General features: G+C 43.4%; 1 protein-coding gene across 3 annotated transcripts in view; it reads right to left on the bottom strand.

Annotated features, from left to right (window-relative positions):
* CBLC (Cbl proto-oncogene C) overlaps positions 1-23,033 on the bottom strand; it is a 699,319-nt gene that overhangs the window by 271,788 nt on the left and 404,498 nt on the right. For all 3 annotated transcript variants that reach the window (XM_069640996.1, XM_069640995.1, XM_069640994.1), the window contains one exon: positions 5,538-5,663. In XM_069640996.1, the coding sequence (XP_069497097.1) occupies positions 5,538-5,663 (126 nt within the window). The remainder of the gene's footprint in view (positions 1-5,537; positions 5,664-23,033) is intronic.

The raw sequence follows: 23,033 nt of genomic DNA, 5'->3' as shown, positions 1-23,033 counted from the left end.
TCCCCTAGCTTGTTGATATAGCACACCATGGAAATGATTTCTATCCACAGCAGGATGCAACAGTGTGTGTTCCCCTGGTGAAAGCATTTACTGCATATGAGCCCACCAGCAGCTCTAGACAGTTGATGTGTAATTCCAGCACTGCTGGAGATCATTTTCCTCCTGTTTGCATCTGCCTGCATCTGGCGCCCCAGCCTGATCTGCTGGCATCAGACTCTATGATGAGCGCTGGAATGTCTCTGAATATTGCTTGACTACTCCACGGCTCCATAATGTGGAGCTACCAATGCAACTCCACTCTGCTTTCCTCCTCTAGTGGGACTAATTGGTGCAATACATTCCTCCCTGGAGATGCCTGATCTTTAGCCTCTGCAGGGCCCTGTAGTGGAGCATGCCGGGAATAAGCAATTGGATAGAAGCCGCTAGCAGACCCACTACTCTCGCTAGACTCTGAAGCAATATAACGGATTTCCTGAGAACTTCCTTTATTGCCCTCATTTTGTGAGTTGGCAGCTCCACAATTGCTTTGCTGGTGTCCAATACAAAGCATAGAAACTCTGTTCTCTTGCTGGGGTTGAGCACAGACATCTCTTTGTTTACTAGGAAAACTATTTTTATTTTACATTTATAAAGCGCTCACACAGCCCGCAGGTATCGAGGCGCTGTTACAGGAATTGTTTATTTTTCTTAGTTGCGTAATTGTGGTTATTTTTTTTTTGTCTTAGTTACGTATTTATAACGCGCTTAAACACTCAGAGGTTTCTAAGCGCGGACCCGGGGATCGAACCTGTTGTTGCTCCGTGTCGTCTTGCTTCCAAGACGCGCACGCTGCCGCTGTGCTATCCTCCCGAGACAGTGACATGGTTTTGCCTAGGTTGGTCAGTATGGAGATCACCCACTGCACTTGCGCTCACAGGTCCTCCCTGTCTTCCGCCATGAGCACGATGTTGTCCAAATATATGATCATCCTCCCTTCTTTCTCCCTGCGCAGTGCAGCTAACGGCCGAATCAATTTGGTGAAAGCCCAGGGGGCTGAGAAGAGGCCAAACGGAAGGCTCCTGAACTGCCAGGACTTTCCTCTCCAAGTAAACCTCAAAAAGGGAATGGCAGTCCACTGCTTCTGGCACAGTGAAGTACACATCCTTCAGGTCTAGTTTCGCTAACCTGTTGCATTTCCTGGGGATATCCCCTAGGAGGTGGATCCCTGCCATATTGAAATACCTGTAAACTAACCAGCTGTTGAGCTCTTTGAGATTTATGAATGATCGCGCCTTGTCTTAGCGATGGACTAGTAACATATTGCAGTGGAAGCCCTGCATTAGGGGTTCTGCTTGCTCTATCACCTGCTTCAGCACCAATAGCTCTAATTGTGCAATTCTGTGTCTAACAGTTGAGCTTTCTCCTGCAAGGTCTCCATCTGCGGGAGGGTTGCGCTTGATTGGTTGTCTCTACAAGTTCTAGGCAAAACCATGTCACTGTCTGAAGCACCCATGCATCACTTGATCAGTTGCACCAATTTTCTACAAACTGCTCTGTCCTGCTCCCTCCTGGTGGGTATTGTGTGCTCCTTTTGCTCACCTGCGGGTACACCTTGCTGTCAGGAGTAACCTCTGCATCTATGTCCTTTGGAGCCTCTGCCTTAGTTAGTTACCTAGTTCAGATTCAATTAAGTTTTGTCTTAGTTGCGTATTTATAACACGCTTAATAGCCAGAGGTTTCTAAGCGCGTACCCGGGGATCGAACCTGCGTTGCTTCGTGTCATCTTGCTTCCAAGGCGCGCACATTGCTGCTGAGCTATCCTCCCAGGATGCTCTCTCATCTCCCAATACTGTGCTCTAGGCCCCTGGGGTCTTATTTGGGAATTAAAGTGACTGGACGAACTAACCCTCTGACGGCCGGTCCCTCAAAAAAACTCTACAGGGGAAAACTTTGCTTATGGTGGTAAAGGTCCCCACAAACGTATTCATCTCTTTGATGAAACCTTCTATAAAGTGTAGCCCTTGTGCTCCTTCAACTTCAACTGCTAGGTCCCCCAATGTGTTATCGATCTTCAAGAGGAGGCTCCTATGTCTCTCCAAATAAATGGCTGTTAGGGAGAATTTTCATTTCTGTGCCAGTTCCCTTTAATCTTAGAGACCCCCCGCTCTTTTGCTGGACTCTGGGCTTTTTAATTTTAACTCCTGAATGAGTGGGGCTTTTTTCTCACTCTCATGTGTTTTTTCTGACTAGGATCTTTGTGTTTCTTACTTTTCAATGGAGTCTGGAAAACTCCACAGGCATCGGCTTTTTGCATTGTGACACACAGCACCCTTTGTGGCGTGCCACTGAGAAGTCTGTAATAACGGAAGACACACCGTTAGGGTAAGTAATGCACACACTTTAATGTCCCTTGGTTGTGACCTCTCGGGGTTTCAAAGAATGCAAGAGCAGACTCTGATTAACGCATCCACGACACATGAATATATTGAGAATCTGAGAAAACACCTTCAGTATGCTTTGCGTACACTCAACGGAATCTGGAAAAAGCGACAGAAGGGATGGAAACCGGTACGATTTAAAGACCACTAAAAAAGAATTTCCAGTAGGAGACAGGGTCTACTTGGACAATTTTCAGAGGAACCAGACCATGGAGTGGAAATTCCTTACCTCCTGGCACGGCCCCTTTGAAATTATAGACAACATCTCACCTGTCACCTATAAGATCTGCATCCCCAAAGGAGAACAAACAGAAGAGAAATGGGTGCACATCAATCAATGAAGTGCTGTAATCCCAGGCAGAACTTGCTACTGATTGAAGAACCCAGTGAGGGTAGAACCCAGGTATCCTCCGAGGAGTAAAGGTAAGGAATTGGAACCGGGATGAAGAATATATATATAAATATATATTTGACAGAAAGTGGGTGAGGGGTGCACTCTGGTTCCCAGTTTGGTGTACCTTTCCACAGTCCAGTAGATCTACTCCTCCAGGCACTTTCATGCCTCTTGCAATCTTCAGGGAGGCAGTCTGTTCGAGTGTTAATGGTTAGTAACAATTATGGCCTCAGGGAATTCTGGTTGATGTAGTCAATTCAAGAAGCCATGAACCAACTCACCCTCCAATTACACAGTGTAAATCCCCAATTGGAGGGAAGGGGGAAATCCAACATTGCGGCTCTCCTGAGTAGGGGCATGTATTACCCCGGTGCCGCCACCTCTGGAGCCCAGGACTCCCAAATACATTTGACAGTGTTTTTATTTAATTGTTATTGCCCCAAAATAATTATTCCCATTGTGAGCTGAAAACAAATTTGTCAGTGTATTGTGTGCATTACCAAACAGATCCCTATTTATATCTGTCAATTTAAACCCCAACTTGTTACATTAGTGTGAGAAATCCCTTTGTCTAGAGGTCTACCTGTCATGTGCCTTTGTCATTGTCACTGAAAACCTATTTTTCAATTGTAAGCTAAACCCATTCCATGAGCTGCCTGTCATTGTAAACCTCAGTATAAACAAATTTCCATTTGCCACTGTATTTTCCCCTTGCATTTGCTTTCTCCCAAAAAACGATTTTCCTACTTCATTTCTATTTTGCCCTGCTGTGCTGATTAGTATTCTCTAAAACTTTGCCTATCTCCTTCGTGTAAGTAATACAAATGTTCTTCTATTCTGTCCCCTAGCAGTTGTGAGAAATAATGAAAACCCCATTCTTCCATTTTGCTCCAAAAACAGGTTTTCCATTTCTTTGCTGGCTTCCCATCTTGTGATGGTGGGCTTCAGCCAAATCCGAATTCCCGCCTATATTCCTACTCCTTTCCACTGCTTCCATTCAAAGGAATAAAGTTTAATTGATTTTTGGGGTTGAGTGTTGCAGGGGAATGCTTAACTGTAGGTGCAATCACTTTGTGGTAAATTGTTCTTTTTCTGTTCTGCCATTAAAGCAACACAATTAACTGTAATACTATATCTTAGCCTGGTTGTTTTGTAGAGATTATTGCATTTTGTGTTGCCACAACATTGTGGCTGTGTAATTGGATGATTTTCCTTTTTCATTAAATAATAAATTAATAGATATCTTATTGATAGACACCGGCCTGGTTCCTGGTCTATTGGTACAAAGGGTGCTGGTGGAGGTTCGGTGTGAGACGGGTTGGAGGCCTCTTTAAAAGAGTTTGGTTGCAATAATAATAAGTATTATCGTGTGCGCCACCTTCATTGCACGGGGCGAGATCGTTGACTTGCTGGCGCTGCATGGCATATCGTGACAAAACTGTCCGACCCATGCCTACTCTCTAGACACGATATTGTGACACATAGGAAAACGTAGGCTCCTTTGCAAGACTTTCTTTTGTATTCAAATATTTTTACTAGACTTACACAAAGCATATTCCACCTTGACCTAGTGCATTAACTTTTCCCCAGAGAGAAGTAGCAAGCAACAACATACAATGCCGCTCTTCATTAAAACTTCAGCAATTGTTGGTTCCCTTTATAACTGTAACAATGTTGTACCCCGTACCCCTGTATCCCCCACAGGGTCGGACTGGGGCACACAATTGTCTCGGGCACCAATGAAAAGGTGGTCCACAGTTGCAAATGACAATTATTCCTTTTGTGACAGCCTTCTTGAATAATACACAAGGGGGAGGTTTTTGATAAAATGTGCTGCAAATTGCGCATTTTAAAGAATATTTATTCAGTAACACTGGTCTAAACGACTAGGGGCATGTTGAAGTAACTTATCAAACTGGCCCAGGTGGGCCAAAATAGTGGCCCACTTTGACCAGCAAACTGGCCCACACCAGCATGTTGTGTTTTTGGTTGTGCATTGCCTTATAGGCCAGTCCGAACCTGAACCCCCACCCTTCCTTCCAGCCCCCTGCAAAGCTATCTTACCCGTGTATAATATATTCTGTTACTGAAATGGATCTAATGCCTCTGTCACGTGGTTGTAATGGCAGTTTCTTCTACCAAAGGACGTAAACACAAAATAAATAAATGAGTAATTTGACACTTTTGCAATAGCGCGTCTAAACATGTTGGCGCATATAGTAGCCGTTCACGAGCAGATCTGGCAGTGCCATAGGTCTGTGTATGAGACAGTGACACACGAGGCACCGATGGCAGTGATAAATGCACACTGGTGCAGAGATCAGTGAGACACAGGAAATTGTGGAAATTGGGGCGCACATACAAGGTGCACAGGATAGTGAGACAACGAAGGATTGGGATATACTGAAACATGTTTCATGGTGTATACCACAGGGACACAAGGGCGTGTGTTATTGACATATTGCACACATTAACTGGTTCATACGTTGCTAGAGGTGCAGGGAGGCACTGTCATAAATCTTTGCATATTAGAGCGAGAAGATGACATTATGAAACATACACTCACACTGATGGCCTTGACGTAATGAGACAGACATATGTATGACATTAAAGTGATGCATGTGACAGTGAAACAGAAATAAGCCGTTGGCATAGTGAAGCACATGCCATTGCGTCCTCCAAAATGGTTCTTATAGACGTTACTAACAGTGGTTTGCGTCACTAACCTCTGGTGGCGCGCTGGGTCTGACACTTCCCTGGACAACAGGAGGGCGCTGGTGGAGCAGGTCCTGGCGGGGAGGCACGGGTGGAGGAAAACATGGAGGCTCCAGTGCAAGTGTCGCTTCGTCCATCTGTAGTAACGACAGGAAGATCAAAAATGTAGCACAACACTAGCAAACTTCACTCGGCTGAATAGAGGGAAGCTTCACGTACTCTTGTAGTCAATGGCTGCTGGGATGGGGCAAAGGCAGAGAATTCACTATGGCGCCCATTTTGATCAAGCCCAGACATTAAACAGGTAGAACCACTATTGTGTAGAATTTCATTTCTCATTGTACAATACTGAACGTTGCATGTTTACATCAAGAACGAAAATCCATGTGGTCCAGGGTTTACGCTAATGTGTCCACCTGATTAGCAAACTATTGTACATGTTGCCTGCCATGACTTAAGGCCAGGAGGCATTTAATTGGATTCCTATGACATCTTCATGCTCTTTGTAGGTGCAGAAAAGCAAGGGGATTCCACAGGAATCAAAAGTATTTCCGGCCTCATCAATGTCAGATGTGGGCAGGAATGCTGTCAGCTTTGTTTCATTTAGCGGATGAAGTTTAATCCGTGTCCCCAATCCAAAAACAAAATCCAACATTGCCTGGTGAATTAACACCATGTGGAGAACATTAACGCACAGTGTGGTTGCTCCGGCAGAATTAAAAAGACACCCCCCCCCATTGTCTGGCAACTTCTAGAGAGTGGAATGACTGTTAAGATAGGAACCTCACAGAGAAGCCAACAACTGGAGACGGACCTCTTTCTGCGACATCAGTGATTGTGACGATGTAATCAGTGGGGCCCTTGCAATTAATCAAAAACAGACTGCCTTTGGTCGACTGAATTAATCTTGTTTACGTGCTTAACACTGAAAACCAGTTTCTAAGCGTGGGACCAGGATTTGAAACTGCGTGGTGTACGTTGCCTTGCTTCCAAGACAAACCCGTTGCACCCGAGGTATCCACACCCCGGCTCCTTACCTGCAAATCTACACCTCACAATGTCAACCTGTTCCTGTAATCTCAGACTCTTGAGGGTTAGAGTGTTCCAGCTGCACTCCCATCTGTTTTGGAGTCCAAAGATTTAGAAGACAATTTACTGTATATATTCGGAGGGACTGGGGGCAGAGGGAAGACTCATGAAAGAAGGCAGGCCCTAAACTGTTTTCATTGTTCATCACAGATGTCCCAATTAACTACACCAGGTTTCACTAAAGTGACCTTTTTGTTAAAAGGAATTTGTTGAAATCGAGTACATTTCAATCTAGTACAATGGACTAATTCTAAAACTTAAGTGCGAGGCAAAAAGGAAACATATTTTAAAAGCGTGCCATTTTCTATAGCACACATTTTACAATGATCGATTTTTAGTCAATAATTAGGTAATGGTAGAAATGTAACATCACTCAATCATAACTTTTACTTCAGAATAAAATCCCATAAAGGTACCCTCCATTTAAAACAGACCTTAGTTGGCAAAATGCCCCAAAATAGCAGAAATACTAAAAAATGCATACAAATACTAGACAGTAATACAAGATGATAATATAATCTAAAATTTGCAAATGAATACGGTTTAGGGTGAACAATAGAGCCTATAGTGTGATCTAGATCTTTAAATATTAATACCCATAGCACCACAGAAATTAGTACGCGTAGTGCCATTCATCCGACAGTGTATACAATTACCGGCCGATAATCGGGCATTACACGTATGCCCCAATACAAGAGCAAGGGTCAAGCTACTCGCCCAATTCCTGAGGGACACTCAGCCAAACAAACACACAGGGGGATTGATCGTATATTGACAATTCCAGCAGAGAATCTGCAACAACCCATAGAAAGTAGAACTACAGATTAAGTACTCTTGCTTGCCATTTATTACCCAGCCGTAACACAACTGAACAGAATGATGTGACAGCGTGTCCTGCTTGATCACGTAGGTGGATGTTGGGGTTATCAAGGCTCCCAGTTGCGCCACAAACAATGTGATGTTCGGCCAAGGGGTGGAATATTGAAGAACCTATTGCCACCACCACCACCATGCCACAGGCAGAAGGCAGGGGCTTCGCACAGAAACTGTTGCTACTCTGGCCCCTTAACAAAATGGAAGACCATCCCTCCTGCAGAGCCGGCAGTGCCTGTATGCTCAGATGCCATCCTAAGAAAGATATCAGGGCGGCCAGGTTATCCCACAGACAGTCAGCCAGTCCCTAATGGCAGCAAACTAAGGAACAAGAGGGAAATAGGAACTCCAATATGGCAGCTGTGGTTCCTGAAGCTGCAGTCAGATGATGCTAGAGCTAGATGTCAAATGATTTTAGAGACAATACAGGTCCAGAAAACTGGCAATTTATTTTCAGTGAATCGCCCAACCTCCCTTGATTGCATAAGCAACCAAAATAATCTAGCTCACTCTCTGACATGAAGTGCATTTCCAATGGCTCAAGAACAAATTACTTGGAACATACCAATGTGAAACAAGAAGATGCAAAAACACGCCAACACATGTGCACTGAATCTGCTGTAACAACTCTACAGAAGTGACCAATACAGATTCACCGGATTTTACTGCAAATCATCCAGCACTGTGCACTGAATCTGCTGTAACAACTCTACAGAAGTGACCAATACAGATTCACCGGATTTTACTGCAAATCATCCAGCACTGTGCACTGAATCTGCTGTAACAACTCTACAGAAGTGACCAATACAGATTCACCGGATTTTACTGCAAACCATCCAGCACTGTGCACTGAATCTGCTGTAACAACTCTACAGAAGTGACCAATACAGATTCACCGGATTTTACTGCAAATCATCCAACACTGTGCACTGAATCTGCTGTAACAACTCTACAGAAGTGACCAATACAGATTCACCGGATTTTACTGCAAATCATCCAACACTGTGCACTGAATCTGCTGTAACAACTCTACAGAAGTGACCAATACAGATTCACCGGATTTTACTGCAAATCATCCAACACTGTGCACTGAATCTGCTGTAACAACTCTACAGAAGTGACCAATACAGATTCACCGGATTTTACTGCAAATCATCCAACACTGTGCACTGCATCAAAAGAAATAAATGCCCACAAAGCAAGCACATAGGAACGATTTGTCAGAAATGGGGTCTGGAAGGTAGCTCAGGAGTCATGCCTTTGTCTTGGAAACAAGACAACGCAGAGCAACACAGGTTCGAATCCTGGTCCTGTGCTTAGAGAATGCTCTCCAGTATTAAGTGCGTTATAAAAGATTAATTAATGGGAAATATTTACCAGAAGCTTTACCAAAGAATTAAAATACGCAGATGTAGAATCTGGAACAATAAAATAAATACCATTAGGTCACCACGTCACGCAAAATGGACACCCACTAAAGACCTGTGTGGTACTGAAAGGAGATCTCCCAAATAAAAAGCACAGTAGAACACGGGAAGAGACATTTAGGTTTGATGTATCACGATGGTGAATTTTAAAGTCTCACCCATCACTCAGCATACAACGTGAACCGTGCTAATGTACCCTTCATTGCTGCAAGTGCTAGCAAATCTACTCATTTGCCAACACATAGAAGTTACACATCATTTGCCCTTACTTAAAAAAAAGCTGACAGATTGTTATGCACAGCAGTCTAAAGTGTGTTTGCAAAGTATTGTTAAGTGTGGCAGCCACTTCAATCTGTCAGTATTGGACCCAGAATAAGCTGACAGGATCTAAACATTTTCATTTTTGGTGCAGATGATTTGAGCAATGCAATATTACCCTCCTCCCGCACATGCTTCTTATTTATTTTATTTTATTTTTATAACACACCTAATACTGTACCCGAGTTCGCTTTCTAAGGTCAGATCCGGAATTCGAACCTCTATTGCTCTGTGTGGTCTTGCTTCCTAGACCAGCGCGTTGCCCCTGTGCTATCCTGCCTTTTTAATCCTCCTAGCCATTTTTTTTACCATGAAAAACCATTTCTCACATGTTTAGAAACACACACAAATCTGGACTGCTTTAGCTATGTAAAACGAACCCTTTTCGAACGGTGACATATTGCTAACTGCACTTCACTGACTGCAAGTTACCTGCTCCACAGTAGAGCTGTACCACTGCTAGATAAGACTATTGCAGCACCACATTCCTTGCATGCCAGCCCTGGATGTAAAACTCTATACATTGTTTCTTTCCCCTCCATTTTGCTTTTTGCTATCCCATGAAGAAAGTCGCTGTGGCTTGGAAAGCTCATGCAGCATTACACACCGAACAATATTTTAAGTTAGGCCAATAAAAAGTATCACAGCTCGAACTTGTGATTTCTTTTTAACTAAGCAAGATACAATGGAGCATCTCTCACAAAATACAAATTTTTCCGAGGTTCTGTGAAAAGGATGTGCTCACATGAAAGGCAACCTGTACACTTATGATCAGTTTAGGCCCTGTTTGACAAAGCAATGTACCTTAACGCAGTGCACAATTACAGAGTATTGCACCAAAGTGTCTGCTCCATGAAAGAAGGCTGCTGTAATGTTCTTAATGCCCAGGACAATAAGCAAAAAAGGAATGTAAGACCCAGGAAACTGCCTCCACTGATGCAAGTAAAACTGCACTACTCTTAAAAGATGCCAGCCCAAACACTGCCTCCCCACATCCTGTGTGGTGCCCCGCTGCTCTCGAGCTTTAGACAATAACAATTTAACAAGTAAATGAGGAACAGAACTGGCCAACATGAGCAGCGAAAAACAAATCCTTACATTTACTTAGTCGTTTTTTCCTCAGGCTATTGTAACAATGGCAAATGAGGAGAAAATTCATTATAGTTAAAATTGCATCTGGACAGAATGGGCGGCAGCACTTATAAAATCCACTCATGCGTGCCTTCTCGTTTCCGTAGCAACAGGGAGGCCATCAGATCTCAGTTTAGTAACCAGAAAACGTATATAGCCTTGGTATCCGAATCGGATACTTAGCTGGTCAGGACATGGAAATGTTATGCCTGAAAACTCGGTTTCAAAAGTCTCTGCTCTCACGAAAACAGTTCAATGAGGTGATCGTACGTTTACAAATTACTAGTTTACCATTACATGGAAGTAGATGAGAACTGTTGAACCAACTCTCATAGTGGATAAACCTGATTTGACATCGGCCAACCGGGGAATCAAATTTAGTATGCCACTTGGTAGAAACGGCTTAATTTTGCTTTTAGTTAAACACAAAATGTCACTGGTCCACATCTTTGAGCATTGAACAATAAGCAGCATCTTCATGTAGTGGAAAAACTGGAGCTACCACTGATGCCTGAGATGCGATTTTCCGGTTCCATGTAATAATGTCCCCACAAAAATATCGCCATGCAAAAATATCAAAAAATGGCAGTTTTTCGTGGAGGCATTATTGCATGGAACATGCGGGGGACACCCCGCAACCCCCAAACCCTTTTCTTTTTGGCTGCCCCTATCCACATATATATGGTCACTCAGGTAATATCGCCACAACCTTTTCCCGGTGATATTATGTAAGGCGACCATATATATGGGGATAATATTACCTGATACCGATTTTCCACTATTCGGAACATAGAACAGTCGCTGCAACCACAAACCGCTGAACCCACATGTCGTCATAGCACAAACTTTACCTTTGTAAACTTTAAAAGCAACACTAGGCACCTGGATTATTAAAAGTGATTGCCTGCAGATATATGGGGTCTAGTCCGCAATCTGGATTTTAGTGTGCAAAATGTTTGAACTGTTCGAATTGTCCCCCTGTATGATGAAGGTAAAAAAAAAAAAATCCCCAATAACCATGCCCTTCGATTTTGCAAAATTAATACTTTTAGACATATCTTCTTGGCAACTATCCAGGCGTTTCAATGCGTGATAGGTCCTTGCCATGTCTTGGGAGGATAGCTCAGCAGCAACGTGCTCGCCTTGGAAGCAAGAGGACAAGAAGCAACACAGGTTTGATCCCCGGGTCCACGTTTAGAAACGTCTGGGTATTAGGCGCGTATAAATAACCTATCATATCATATCAAAATAGGATCATCTGCATAATATAGAATAGAAAGATGTTGCCTGCCTACTCGTGGGTCATCTTTGTTGGTTGGATTTAAAAAGCTACCTGAAGGGTTAATATATACATTAAACCAGTAGTAGGCTGTGATACCGTTCATCGAGCATTTAAAGTGACAGCTGGCCCTGCCCCTTTAGCACTCCCTTGAACCCCTATACATTTCATTTATTTATTTAGTCATTTATATAGTGCACATAACCCACAGGCATCTAGGCACTTTTAACTTAAGAATTTGGTTACAGTGCATATGTATAGCAAAATGTTACAATCATGACATGAGAAGATCACAGTGGTACCAGCTTAAAAAGTACAGCATTATCTTAAGTTAGTTACTGGACATTTGAAGCAGTTATTAGTTAAAAACACCGCCTGACTTGAAAAGATTAACTTGTAGATTGTGGAAGATACAGAAGGCATGAATATGGTACAACTGTTGGGTGTCTACGAGCCCAGACACCTTAGTTTTAGAAGAGATCTTGGGCGAAAAGCCAGGTTTTTAAACCATTGCGGAAGGACCATAGTGAGTGGTCTGTCCTTAGTGCCAACGGCATGGAGTTCCACAGTTTGGCCGCAATCGTTGGGAAGCTGGAGCTGCCCGTTTTTTGACGTCTGAAGCTGGGGATAGCGACAAGACCAGCGCAGGGAGAGTGAGTGGGTCTATTGGACTGGGTTTTCGAGTCTTGACTTATCAAGTAGGCCGGGGAGATATTGGAGAGGCATTTGTGCGTCACTGAGAAGGTTTTGAATTTGATCCAGTCGCGGATCAGGAACCAGTGTATGTTGCGTCTGGCTCAGGAGATGTGTTAGTGTTTGGGTATGTTAAGGGCTGCTCTAATGGCATTATTTTGCACAATTTGTAGTTTATAAATGTTTCAGGCATTAGAACCGGCAAAAAGGGAGTTACAGTAATCAAATCTAGAGAGGATAAGTGCTCTGGCTAGGGTGATGAGGTCTGTGGATAAAAAGGGTATGCTGGCTCTGTTTAGTTTGAACTGTAGGCTGCTGAGGAGACAATAGCGTTGACTTGCTTGGTTAGGGTGAGTGAAGCGTCAACCTAAAGTTTTTACCTCTTTGGTTACCGTTATGATGTTGCCGTTGAGGTTGAACAATTTGTAAGTTTGGGGTAGTTTGTTCAGTTTAGATTGGCTACCAATGATGAGTAATTTGTTTTTTTCATTGCGGAGACATTGGTCATTTTGTGCCATCCGTGCTTGGATGGTGAGGTAGATTTTGTTTAACAGAAACATCTGTTTGATTGAACTCCTATAATTGTAATGACCCCCCAAAACAGTTTATATACATTTTATAAAACCATGATAAGTGTGTATAACTTGTATCCAGCCCTAAAGTTTTGGGGGTCATCACATTTACTGGGGTTCAATTAAATGTATAGGGGTTCGGGTAAATCTATATAACATTTTTATATCCAACTCATTGGAATTCTTATCACATTTATATAAACATCATAAAATGTATATTTTCTTTGAGGTGTCATTACAATTTATTGGGTTTCAATTAAATGTATAAGGGTTTAGATACATCTCTATCAAATGTTATATACACTACAGCGGGGTTCTTATCGTGTTTATATAACATTTATATACCATTTTTGTTGTGGGTTCATTAAATGTATAGGGGTTCAGGGGCATGCTAAAGGGGTGGGACCACTAGTCACTTGAAATGCTCGATGAAATGTATCCCACCCTACTACTTATACCAACTAATTGATTACTTAGAGGAAGCTGTTCAAGGTGTTTTTATAGCCAGGAGAACCAAAAAGTCAGTAAAAACCAACATAGTTTATAGAATAGAAAAAGCCCTGACTAGTAGAGGACGAGGCACTAGGAAACAATATCTAGTGAAATGGGTGGGGTGGCCTGTGAAGTTGAACAGTTGGGTGGACGGTAGCTCTCTAGAGACCACCGCTGTATAGAAGAAAAGTGATGAAGCTTACACATTTACAACGTCTATGCATATACATCCCCATCAAACAAAATATCCAACTTCATTGTGAAGCTGGCCAAACCTGTACATTTGGAAGGACAGTGGAGTATGGTGCTCTCAGAAGTTCAATACGTCTTTTTGTGGGATACTCTAGGCAGCGGGGACATCACGTTAATCATAAAACAAACTCTGTGAGGCTTATACCGGGAAAGTTGACCGAGGTGTACTTCTCAAATATACAGGATCTTGTCAGAGTCATATCATCTATACCAGAGTATGTTGACTGTGTTATATCTAGAACCGCACAAGAGGAAAGGTTTTGTCCAGTAGCTGGATGGGTCTATCAGGTTTTCAACAACGGAGAGACTGCGTAACATACTGGTAACCGTGTAACACGTTGGAAGTAGAGAACCGAGGGACAATGCCCAAGCTGATATTGAGGGGGGAGGTTACAGTTTACTGATTTAAAGCAATATATTGGAGTATCAAAGGGTGAGGGATAGCTAAGCACCATAACTTAGAGCCATGCAGATCAGAAGTAACAACAATGATATCGTGAACATTCAATACAGCAAACCCGATGACATCCCCATGGGGAAAAACCATCTCAACACCATCAACTTTCAGATAAGAGACAATCAAGGGCAGTTCTTATCCTTTAAATATGGAAAAATCTGGTTGTGGTTGCATTTCTGACCTCTGTGGCTCAAAGACTAATAAAACAGTGTTACAACACCCATGGTGAAGACCTAGGAGACCCCAAGGCCCATAAGGAATATTACAGAACCCAGGCCAGCTACAGTGATCAGCCATACTTTAGTTGAAGCCTCATAATGTATGGAGCGGGGCTCAGCAGTATCTTCAGAAGTCTGTTTAGTGCAAAGGCCATCCTATGCCACGGGTTAAAATTAGCTAAACCACACATAAAAGCAGCCAACACCATTATTGAAAAAGACGTCATGGGGAGTGTGAAAACACAAGTTTCCAACTGTCTCACCAAACAAAAAGGAGGGGCAGGATGGATCAGGCAAGCGTTTATTAGAAGAGGGTCACATCACATCTATGCAGCCCTCCGAAACCCATCAGGAGATGAAGTTCAAGGGCATGGTGCACACATCAAACTAAGAAGGAGAGCGTTAACCCTAAAATATTGAAGGGCAGGGATATCTTTGAAAGAACAATGGCCTTCTTGCATGGTTCCTCCAGGGTGTTGTGTGAAATTGGAGGTTGATCTCTTCAGTGTACCACTAACCCAAAAGCTTTGAGAACAGTTTTTTCATGAAGGTATCACCTCTGGCAGTGCTATTGCCACTAGCCCCCATAGAATTCTTTGTATCGGGGTCAACCAACATGCATCTGGATTTGAACGACACATTGCTGCATCTAACTTATAAAATGACAAATGACCACGGAATCAACCACATGGCTGGCACACAAGTGGCTACGATCCCATACCCCATAGCCACAATGTACAACCAGGTGTACGTAACGCTGGTGACCCCTGCTGTCTCTCTTGCTACACGTAGCCAAATAAAAATATGTTTTTATTTTTTATTTTAGACTTTCCATCTCCTGTTGGGCCATTTTCTCTGTGCCAATTAAGGAGTGACCTTTGGTACCACCCATGAAGGCCATCTTCATATTTATTCTTCTTATCACATGATGTCCTACGTTGGTGTTTGTACAGATACATAATTCTATTGTTCAATTTTACAAAGTAATCAGCTAAGACTTCATTTTGAGTTTTTTTGTGTTTGTGGCCATAGGTGACTACTTGTAGAAGTTGATAAAAATCAGATCATGGCCTCTCTTAGGTTTCATAGGCCACATTTCGGGGTGCAGTGGATACTGACACAGTTAAAACGTCTCCTCACTCTTTCTTTTTTACTCCATAACCATGTCTGATCCTTCTGATTTGGGTAGGCCCAAAAAGAAAATAGATTGCCTTCCACACTTTTCCCTTCCTAATGTGCAATGTACTGGCCAAAGATTTTGTTCCTTTTGAGCCTCTTATGTTATGAACCCTTTTTTTCTTTTTGCATTTTTTCCTCATTGACATCAATTGAATCCCCAGCATATGTACTTATTTGAACCCTTGTTCAATTTTTGGGAGCGGTGAGGGCTAAATCATCTGCTCAACTGACATCTTCGAGGTGCACTGGTCAGCCCTAAGGTAACCACTGCAGGGAGATATTCTCATATTATTTCCCCCCTCTTTGCTGAAAGCTCAATTTCTGTTACTAATTGCTGTGCAGGTTGGTTGCACTAAAAAGGTATAAAAAAAGAATGGTTAACAGCACAGTAGTGTGTACAATAACGTTTGTCACAATGATGCCTTTTGAGTTATCATGTGCTCAAAGTGGCTGTTTTTTGTGCTTGAACCCTTGTTTTTGCAGTATATCCTTTGTTGCCCTCTCAGATCGAAAAGGGTCATATAGGATTTTGCACTTGTGTGCTTTTTGCAAAGGAAGCCTGGTCAGTGATTTGTGTGCACTGAACTGGTTGGAAATGGGGAGAAAGACAGTTTCGCCCAAATTCACGTTCCCACCATAGTCATGTCTTGTTGCTGGGTACTTGGCTGTCCTCCGCTATCTGAGCATTGCAGGTTCCTTCCATTGCAGGACTGGGCTCTCCCAGCCTGAAATTAGGATAAAATCTGAAAGATCCGGAAGCACTCAGCAGGTCAAACACTGGAACTATTTATTTATTTATTATTTATAGGAGCATCTAGGGAGAAAGAGTAAATTTACCCAATGTTGTGCAAGCTTCCCAGTACCCAGTCCCAAGGAGAAATCAATAGGGGCATAATCTCTTGCGTTCACACTCAACAAACCCTTTTCCGTCATTTTGGAACATTTACAATGGTGTCCACATCCCACACAGTTCGATTACACATTCTGAAGAGGTTTTTGTCCACACAACATTCTTCTTTTGATGAATTGGGCTGCTGATATGTTGAGATAGTGGGCATATCTATAGATAGACTTTGTGCTGTGACTTCAGCATAGCTGTGAGCTTCATGATATCAGGTTGGAGACAAATTGATGGTCCATGCTAGTTCTTAATTGGGAAGACCTCTACTAAACAAAGAGCAGCTTAAAACATGTGTGCAACATAGTGAATTGTGCTTTGGTGACACTAGGGATGGGTGGATCCTGGGCACCTATAAGCTGAAACACCTGCAGCCAAGAAAGAGAGAATAAAACCTGGGGTGGGCGGGGCAATCAAATAATAACACAGTGATGATATGTATGCCTACAGGGCCTATATATTGACCATATTAAACAATGGTCCCAATGCCGTGGAAAACCAGCTCTATTTGCTTTAATACGACCAACTGCTTCCTGGAATTTTCTTCCAGGATAAACTGTTGATACACGGTGTTGACCAAAATAAATGTAATGACTCCACACAAAAAATATATATCTTAAATGAATTTTATATAAAGTTTATAAGAATGTTTGATATAAACATGTGATATAGATTATCTAAAACCCTATACATTTAATTGAACCCCAATAAATTTGATGGCCACCACCTTTATTTAATATAACTTTATATAAATTGGACATAAATTTGATAAGTTAGACATAAATTTGATAAGAACCCCAATGGGCTTGATATAAAAATACAACTTTGATAGCATCCCTGCAGTTTGAATGGGTCTGTGTGCTAAATAGGCATATGTCTACGAGCGGCTCTAAAGCTATGATGCAATTAGAGGTGGGGGTCTCACAATATGGATATATAGCTGTTATTGTAGGCCTCGAAAACACATGCGCTCTTAAGGCTTCTCAGGGCTATCCAGCGTTGTGTCAAGAAACTGTAATTATTATTATCTGCAACCTCTCCAGCTAATCCAGAATAGGGCAGCAAGACTTATCCTTGGCCTCAAGCCCAGGGGGCGGCATCTCTCCTGTCCTAAAAAGTCTTCACTGGCTCACGGTTGCTGCACAGATTAAATTCAAATCCCTCTGTAACTCCCACAAGGCAGTCTGGGGCCAGGGATCACACTATCTGCAACTCTCTCTCACCAAATATTCCCCTGCAGACCCATACACTCCTCTAGCACCAACTCTTGGTTTGTAAAGTGTTTCACGAAAAAGAGGGCAGGAGACCTTTTCGCTTTCCTCAGCTGGCTCCCTTCTTTGGAACAGCCTGCCCCTTTCTCTTCATCTCAGGCAGGACTTTCTTAAATTCAGGAAGCTCCTTAAGATTTTCCTCTTTATCCTCCCCCCCCCACCACTCTCCTCTGCTTAATCTCACAGTTGCTTGTTGGTGTGCAGGGCTCTTATGCAACCTCGGTGCGCTGACCTCCAACACTGAACCACCCCCAGCTTCTTTCTATCGTCAGCACTTGCCTCGGCTCACCCTCTGCCCACGAGTCTAGCACTTACCCTCCACTGCACTTCACGTGTTGCTCACCCATGAGCACCACAACACCTATCCCATTTTCCCTACCTTCTGCACTTGCACGTTCTGAACACTCACAAGGCTTAGTAGGTTTGCCCCCCCCCACTGTATTTAATATTTCTTTATGTATTTAATTGTATTCATTGTTTACTATTTGAAATTCCCCTTGTCCCCGCCCTGTTGCCCTATGGGCGCTACATTATTTACTTCCTGTATAAGCCCCTAACAAGCAAACAAATAAATAAATAAACAGCTACAGTTACAAAGAGAAAACAGTCCCCGGCAGCCCCAGCGATCCCGATGAGCTATTTACCTTATTGCCTTAGGATAAGATACAATAGTCTTGATTCAATGGGCGAGTCACAGGCTTTGATGGCAGACCGAGAAGATTGGGATCTCAGTTAGAACATGTCTACACTTTCTGTGGGCAGTCAGCCACCTCTCTCCACCACTGTCATAGGGCGGTCTGTTTGAGATGCCATTCAAAACACTCAGGCAAGTGCAACCGAAGATATGACTAATTTGCAAATGCTGACACAGGTGCTCAAGCAGCTCATGGGCATAGAACCTCTACTCTCTTATCTAGATATGCAACATGATGAAAATGACACGTAATGTGATCAGCAAGGCAACACCCCACACAAAACCCACATTGGGTATCAACACTGATAGTAACACTTTTCCAAACAGATGTGCCATAACGTCAAATCTGGAAACTGGTCTACAGGACACTGGCAGGGCCCTCTCCCAATTTTTAAATATGGGGAAAGTGACGGCCTACTTTCAAGATGGAAGGACACAGACAGATTTGGTAATAGAGTTCCAAGCAAGTAACAAAAGTGGTCCCCAGCGATCTAGTCATGCCTTGGAGAAGACAGAGGAAATCCCACCCAACCTTGCATGAAATTGTGACTAAAACGTCATCTAGCTGAAAGATCATAATTTCTTCCTTGGGAAGAAGATTCCCATCAATTTCTGGTACCGGCAAGGTAATGCACTAATACCTGATGTCAAATTGAATAGATTGGTAATGGTCCTTTCCTTATCATAGACTGGATATAATGGTTGATCCACTCACCCAGTCACAAAGAATGACCTTAGGAGGGAACACCCGATTGGGTCCACCCCTATGGATAAAGAGTAGTCCAGTAGCTCCAGAGGTCTATGTGAGATTAAATGACAAACGCAGCACAGAAATTAAAATAATTGCCAGATTTTCCAAAATTGGAAGGATCAATTAATCAGAAGAGGTTGTGGTAAACATATCCTTCTAAAAAGGAATTATGAAATAAAAGATCAGGCCCCACCAGACTAAATTAGTGTGTGCCACATAGTTTCAAAGGCAGTAATTTTGGAGCCCATGGGCTGTCTACGAAAAGTGTGATTACACATGGTGGTCCCCTTATATTGAGGAGCAAGAAGCAAAGCCATCCACCGGCATCCTAATGATCAACATTCTGTAATGCTGGAATGGCGCAGCTGCTATTGCTGCACACAGTGATGCACTGTGTCATGGTTTAAGGGACCCATCCTGATCGCACTCCAAAGGGGCCGATGCAGTCTTCCTGGGTCCTAGTTATAACTACTGTGCAATGCAAATTGACAATTATCCTGTGGGCAGTCCACCTTTAGTGTTTTCATTTTGTTGGTAGACCTCTAAACGTGGAACACCCTCCCCAGGTCTAAATGTAGTGATTTCTTTCAGAGTGCATGAGAGCCAGTCACTTCTTTGGGGCTCGCCCGGTCTTCTCCGTCTGTTATTTCTCCGATTGGCCTCAGTTTCATAGTCAATGGTTTCCATGGAATCAGAAAACAGAACTCATAATGCAGAAGTCTCAGCCGTCAACCATGTCTCTGCAAGTGTGACTTCTCCATGGCCCCAGGTCGCAATGGTTGCATGAAGACAGCCAGACAAATGGCTGGCTGTCCATACTGGCAATGCACCACACGGAAGTCACTGACTGTGCTCCACAAAAACCATTAATGATGGACCACAGTATTAATTGACACAACTGGCCAATCACTCAAAACCCATTAGCCTTAAAGAATCATCATGCTAGCCTATCACTGACTATGGAAGGAGGTCACTCAAATAAATATCAGATCACGCACTAAGAAGTACCAGTCACTGTAAATAGGCACTCATTGAGTTAAAATTAACTGGGGATGGACATCTTCCAGATGTCACTGACCCGTGACTGGTACACCCAATTGTAAGAAGGCGACTTGCTTCACAAAGAGAAGTGTCACTGAGATGAGGCCATCACTCAGAAAGTTAGAAACAAACAACGTGTGACTTGTCACTCAGACATAACTGATCCTGACAGAGGGAAGGGAACCGAAAGTTGCAGAGAAATACCAGACCCCATGGGACAGGTCCTTCAGGGGTATACATTACCTGAGAGTGTCGCTCGCAGAGCTATTAGTGGCCTGAGGCTAACTGCTCACAGACACATAACCAATTGGAGGATGGTTACTAATTTAGAATCCTCTGACTTGAGACTAAAACAACACCTTCAGCAGAGTTTGGTAAAATAACTGACTGGGAAGTGTCTCTCCCAAGATATGACTGACCTGGGAATGTCACTCACAGTTGCATATATGACCTGGAACTTGTTCCACAGAGCTATGGCTAGGCCGAGACCCAGCACTTATTAATATGCATGGCTAGTAATTGGTCCCAAATGGAGAAAGCACCGACTTGAGACTGGGACAGCACTCACTCACAGAGACAATGCAGACATTGAAACAAGATGGCAGTGACGTAGAATCCACCCTGTTCCTCTCCTCGTTTCCTATCCTCCTGTTTTTACTGTGCCTTCCAAGCGTCAGTCCCCCCCCCCCTCCGCAGTGCCTTTCTTCACCGGGTCTGCCCTGATGATCAGTAAAGTGCACCGTTTTGCGGCGCTCTCTGGACCACAGCTTATATCTCACCTTCCCCGAAGACTTGGAACCTTTCTCCACTGCAGTTGCATGTTGAAAAGAGGCCTCTTTGGCTCTGCTGCACTGCACCCCGGACCACTCTACCTTTGTTATGCTACTGCTGCACATATAAACCTGATGTTTGGGCATTCCTTTGCAGCTCCCACCATCATCCATATACCACCCTTGAGGACAGTGATGCAGCCATTTGGGGACCAGATGATCTCTACTGTGCTTAATAGATGCAGATCAATTGCACAAGTGAGGCTGCTCTCCAGTCTCTAGAGCCCGGCATTTGCTTCCATTACTGATATGACCTTGGGCCCTCCTCTGGGCTGGTTGTGTTGAGAAGGGGGGACGAACGTCACAGGCCCCCCAGTGATTTCGGATGAGGCAGAGACCTGGAAGTGTGCAGTAGGGACTTGGGGAGGGGACATGGGGAAGGGGGTGGTGAAAAGAGCCATAGTGTGGGGAGGATGGGGGATGTTTATGTTCTAGTGTACATGGGAAATCATACACCATTTTTTGACAGTAGCAGCCATATTGGAATTGAGGCCTAGGCATGCGCTGCAGCCAGGGCCGCAGGCCTAGGACACACACTTAGAAATAAGTTTATGCATGCGAGAATAGGTTGTAGCCTGGGCAGCGGTGAGAAATGCCAGAGCTGGCGAGATTCATAGACCCTCCATTGTCTCATGTTGCCAGTATTCGTATCCCAGAAGGAATGTGTCCTGCAAGGCCACACAGGCGTTGAGATCTCTCTGTGAAAAACAATCCAATGAGAAGGAGGGCAGGGGTTTCCGATCTTCCTTGTTCTAGTTCTAAGTAATATCACCTAGATGCCCCCATCCCAAGACCCCCAGCATTCCAAGGTAGTATTCAATCCCAGGCCACCGATCATGAAACTGTTAAACCCCATAAACCAGAAAACATCAGAAAGCAGGGACCACTTGCATTCATGATGGATGACGTGATTTCATCTGCGAGGTGCTGGGAGGGTTAAAATAATAAAAATAAAATGAGGGTGGGGAGCTTTGGATGGGCCCCAACATGTCTGGAATGGAGTTGTAGTCTGTTAGATGCAATGAGCTTTAAGTATCCTCTTAGCCCTTGTCTGCAGTAGCAGGTGCACAGTAGGTTAGAGATAGAGCATGATTATTTTTTCTTTGCTTGATCACCAATCAAATTGTAGCTTTGTGCCTGATGGCGCGCAAGGAGGAGCCCAAGTGGAAGAAGACGGAAAGACGGGGCTGGGACCAATGGCCTGGCATCCCTTACGGAGCAGGTAGCCCCTGTATAGGGACTTGCCATCCAGCCATTTGGATTTGTACAGTATGTAATTTACATCACTGATGATGCGGTCTGCATTTACAAAGTGCTGTTTGCACTAATTTTGCCTGAACGTTTCGTGACAGCAGAGTACTTTGCTGGCGCATTTCTTTTTTTGTGTAAATAAAACGTTGTTCTCCTTCAAAGATGTGTGCTGTGCTGTTTTCCCTAGTGGGCTGTATTTTTTCTGGTGTGAGCGTTGAGGGGTTTCTCTACAGTTGCAAAGTCTCCAGAATGTTCTGAAGTAGACACCTGTAAGGGACATTGTTTTTTGTTGAAAGTTTAGCAGTAATTTTGTGTTATTTCTGTGGTATTACCACCAAACTTGATTACTGTCACCCAGTCATGGATATTTTCGGCAAAATTATGAGCCGGCTAGCAGGGATGTACGTCCCTATTTTTGGAGTCTGGAGGACTCCATGGGGAATTTTGTGGAATTAATGCAAGCAGTTATTCCGCTGCAGTAAATCTGCCAAATGTTGGCCTCAAAATGAATACATTCCTTCCCCATTTTGCTTCGGGTAAATCAACTTCAAGACCAATATTATAATATGGAGGTTGGGATAAATGGCAGTAGTTATGTTACCTACAAAAAAAGTCACTGTAATGGAATTACTGCCACCTTTTTAGCCACACTGCTGAGCTTGTAATGAGACCCATTATCGCTATCTAGGAGAGAAGCATGACCTCTACTCCACAGCAGACCTCTTCGAATAGTTTGTACCTCACAAATCATCTTACTGGACTCCCTGGCTATTAGACTCCACTCTCCTGAT

This window comes from Ambystoma mexicanum, chromosome 1q (genome assembly GCF_040938575.1).
Source record: "Ambystoma mexicanum isolate Mex_15411 chromosome 1q, UKY_AmexF1_1, whole genome shotgun sequence".
NCBI classification, from domain to species: domain Eukaryota; kingdom Metazoa; phylum Chordata; class Amphibia; order Caudata; family Ambystomatidae; genus Ambystoma; species Ambystoma mexicanum.
Note: the sequence above shows the minus strand (reverse complement) of the source record. Positions and strands in the feature narration are given on the sequence as shown.